Source organism: Microtus ochrogaster, chromosome 21 (assembly GCF_000317375.1).
Source record: "Microtus ochrogaster isolate Prairie Vole_2 chromosome 21, MicOch1.0, whole genome shotgun sequence".
Lineage (NCBI taxonomy): Eukaryota > Metazoa > Chordata > Mammalia > Rodentia > Cricetidae > Microtus > Microtus ochrogaster.
Genome location: NC_022022.1, coordinates 39,446,489 through 39,449,350, shown reverse-complemented (window position 1 = coordinate 39,449,350; position 2,862 = coordinate 39,446,489). Strand labels below are relative to the sequence as shown.

The 2,862-nt window shown below is 41.8% G+C and overlaps 1 protein-coding gene across 1 annotated transcript in view; it reads right to left on the bottom strand.

Moving 5' to 3' along the window:
• Window positions 1-695: 695 nt before the first annotated feature.
• C21H1orf52 (chromosome 21 C1orf52 homolog) overlaps window positions 696-2,862 on the bottom strand; it is a 6,371-nt gene continuing 4,204 nt past the window's right edge. The window contains exon 3 of the mRNA XM_005357399.3: window positions 696-1,166. Coding sequence (XP_005357456.1) covers window positions 1,093-1,166 — 74 coding nt within the window. The 3' untranslated portion in view covers window positions 696-1,092. The remainder of the gene's footprint in view (window positions 1,167-2,862) is intronic.

Genomic DNA, 2,862 nt, shown 5'->3' with positions numbered 1-2,862 from the left:
GATAGATGCTCGCTATACAGAGCAGAGCATTAATGTGGGAGCTGGGCAAAGAAAGCACACAGTGCAGCAGCCAGACAAAGCAGTCGCCTACCATGAACAAGGTTTGGGCTTCACCCCCAGCCCACAAAATAAACAAGATGCTCAGTTAAATTAAAAATTCAGATGGATTTTAATGTGTCTCTTATATCACATATACTCAACAGACTCAACTTTAAGTGGATATCTTATGCTCTTCTTTGCTGTCAAGAGCCTTATCTTCAGTATATTTAATGAGGAAATGAACAAATCATCACACTCTAAGGCATACATGGTAAGTGCAGCTGAATAATCAGGACAGGAAAAGACCTCCCCAACAACACAAATGGACATGGAGGAGATGGTCATTTTCTTGGAATTGATAAAGTCTGATGAAAAGTCAGGTAGTTTAATCTGATTCTGGAGTCAGGGTCCCGAGTGAATCCGCTAGTCTTCACTCAGGGCTGTGCAGCCCTGACAGCGTCCTCAAGCTCTCTTCATTAAAACTGGAGGGTATAATGTCTACTTCACAGGCCCACTGGAGAGAAGTATGTACAAGGCACCTAAACATGGGATGCTATCCCTACATGCTAATCCCTACTGAAATGAAAAGGTCACAGGCCAGTGGGCTGCCTGTCACAAATACTCGTTAGTGGCATCCAATAATAGCAATGTTGACGTAAGTTATTTTATTTCCATGATTAGCTATTTACACTGTACAGACACTAATGAAAAGCACCCACAAGTTCACAGTACATTACAATATATTTACTTTAAAAATATATTCCTTTATAAAAGGTTCAAAGAGCACTGGCATGTCCATGTGACAAAACTCTCAAGGCCTGCCACCAATTCTGTGATAGCCAGAATGCTTCCGAGTACTGTAAGTTCACAATCACAGGTCACCATTAGAGTTGTAAATACATACAGGTTTTAAATAAGAAAATGAATTCTACAGTGGAAAGTCTTGAGGCGATACTGTTAGTTCATTAACATAAATACTTTCTCGTAAGAATGCACAACAGCCAACACTCCACCCGAGGACACGTCAGCCCCGGCAGATCTGGCCCCACTCCTCTACTTCTTCTTCTTGGCTGCTTCTCCTGGCTCTACTCTTCGCGTCTTAGATGCACGCTCATCTCTGTCATCATCTTGAAGTGGGAAAGAAGAGAGCTTCATTAGTAAATCTTTAAAAAAAAAATCAACACAGAAAACCCATTTATTAGCTTTATACCAAACGCTCACTCATCAGCTGTCTGAAAGCTTGCCAATAAAACTAAATACTATTTTCAGAACCCGATATTAAACTACATCTGAAAACAAACAGGTTTTTCTTTTAATTATAGCAAATTGTAAGTTAACTTTTTAGGGACATGTTAATGTGGCTTAATTTATCTAATTTCCACGGAAACCAGCTCTTTCTGAAACAGCCAGCCCCCAAATTTTACCAGTGCACACACTGTATGCAATTAGACACAGCGCATGTCATAGGACCAGAGCAGTTTTTTTCTACAAAACATGCACCACCTTTAGCCATGCTAAGTGGCCACCAGCCGGAATTTTCCTCTCAGATTTCCTCTCCCAGTCTTACAATCAACCCACCATATGTTCTGAGGTTAAAAGCACAAAAAGGTTCAGAGAATCTCACAGCTGTCTATTCTAATTCTGGATTATTCCTTCCTAGACGGCAGAACATCTTTACAGCATGTTCCTAGACTAAGGAAAATTTGGGTGGAGAAAGACTATAGAACCATACAATAAACAGTACCCCTTTCCACCCACACCATTACTGTTTATGGCCACAGAAAATGTCCATGAATAAAAGTGTCAAACCTGAAAAAGTGGACCTTTTCATTCTACTTAAAAAAATTCAATAATGTATCTCAGTATACCCGGGCGAGCACAGACTAGCTGCTAATTCACACCAGTCTCCCTCAACAATGTGTGATGCGAGAGTCCAGCACCTGTGGTGCTGGTGCTGCTGCTGGCAATGCTCCCCTGAGGCCAGCCAGCGATACACAGCAATACCTCAAAAGAATCCCACAGATGCACACAGCTTCTCACTTCCTGACTTCCATGGTAGCAGGGACCAAACCCTTCCAGATAATCTTCCATACTGAACACCCTCAGCCTTGACTTTACTCCACTTCTCTCCTCTCCCCTTCCTCTTTTCCCTATGTAGTCTAGACTTGATTTCATGATTCTCCTACCTCAAGCCTCCCAGGTACTGAGATTACAGACACAAGCCTCTGTGCTGGCTGAACTAAAGTCCAAAATACAGAATATGGTGCCATAAAAATATTTTGATATTTTAAGGCCTTCACATTAAAAACTTAGGGAAACTGCCAAGGTCAAATCACATGACAGGAATCTGCAACCTGGCTGGGTCCTCGTGCCTGACCCTCCTGCTTCCACTTCCTAGGGATTAGTGGTGTGAAGTCACCATACCCACATTAAAACTTGGGTTTTAAGCTGGAGCTTAACAATCAAGCTTACCTTGAAATTATTTCAGAATTAGTAATGGAGAAGTTGAAAGCATTTCTTGAAGACTATTATCAAGCCACATTATAGAACACATTAAAAGTCTGCAACTTACTACAGGTAAATCTACTGATCAACACTGACACCACACACTACTACAACTGGAAAAATGAGTCCTATGAGTGACTGGAGGAGAGCGCCTGCCCCCTACTGTCAAAATAAGGTACTGCCTTAAAAACTAGCACAGGAATAGCTTAAAAAAAAAAAAAAAAAAAAAACCAAAAAACAAGAGCCGGGCAGTGGTGGCGCACGCCTGTAATCCCAGCACTTGGGAGGCAGAGGCAGGCGGATCTCTGTGAGTTCGAG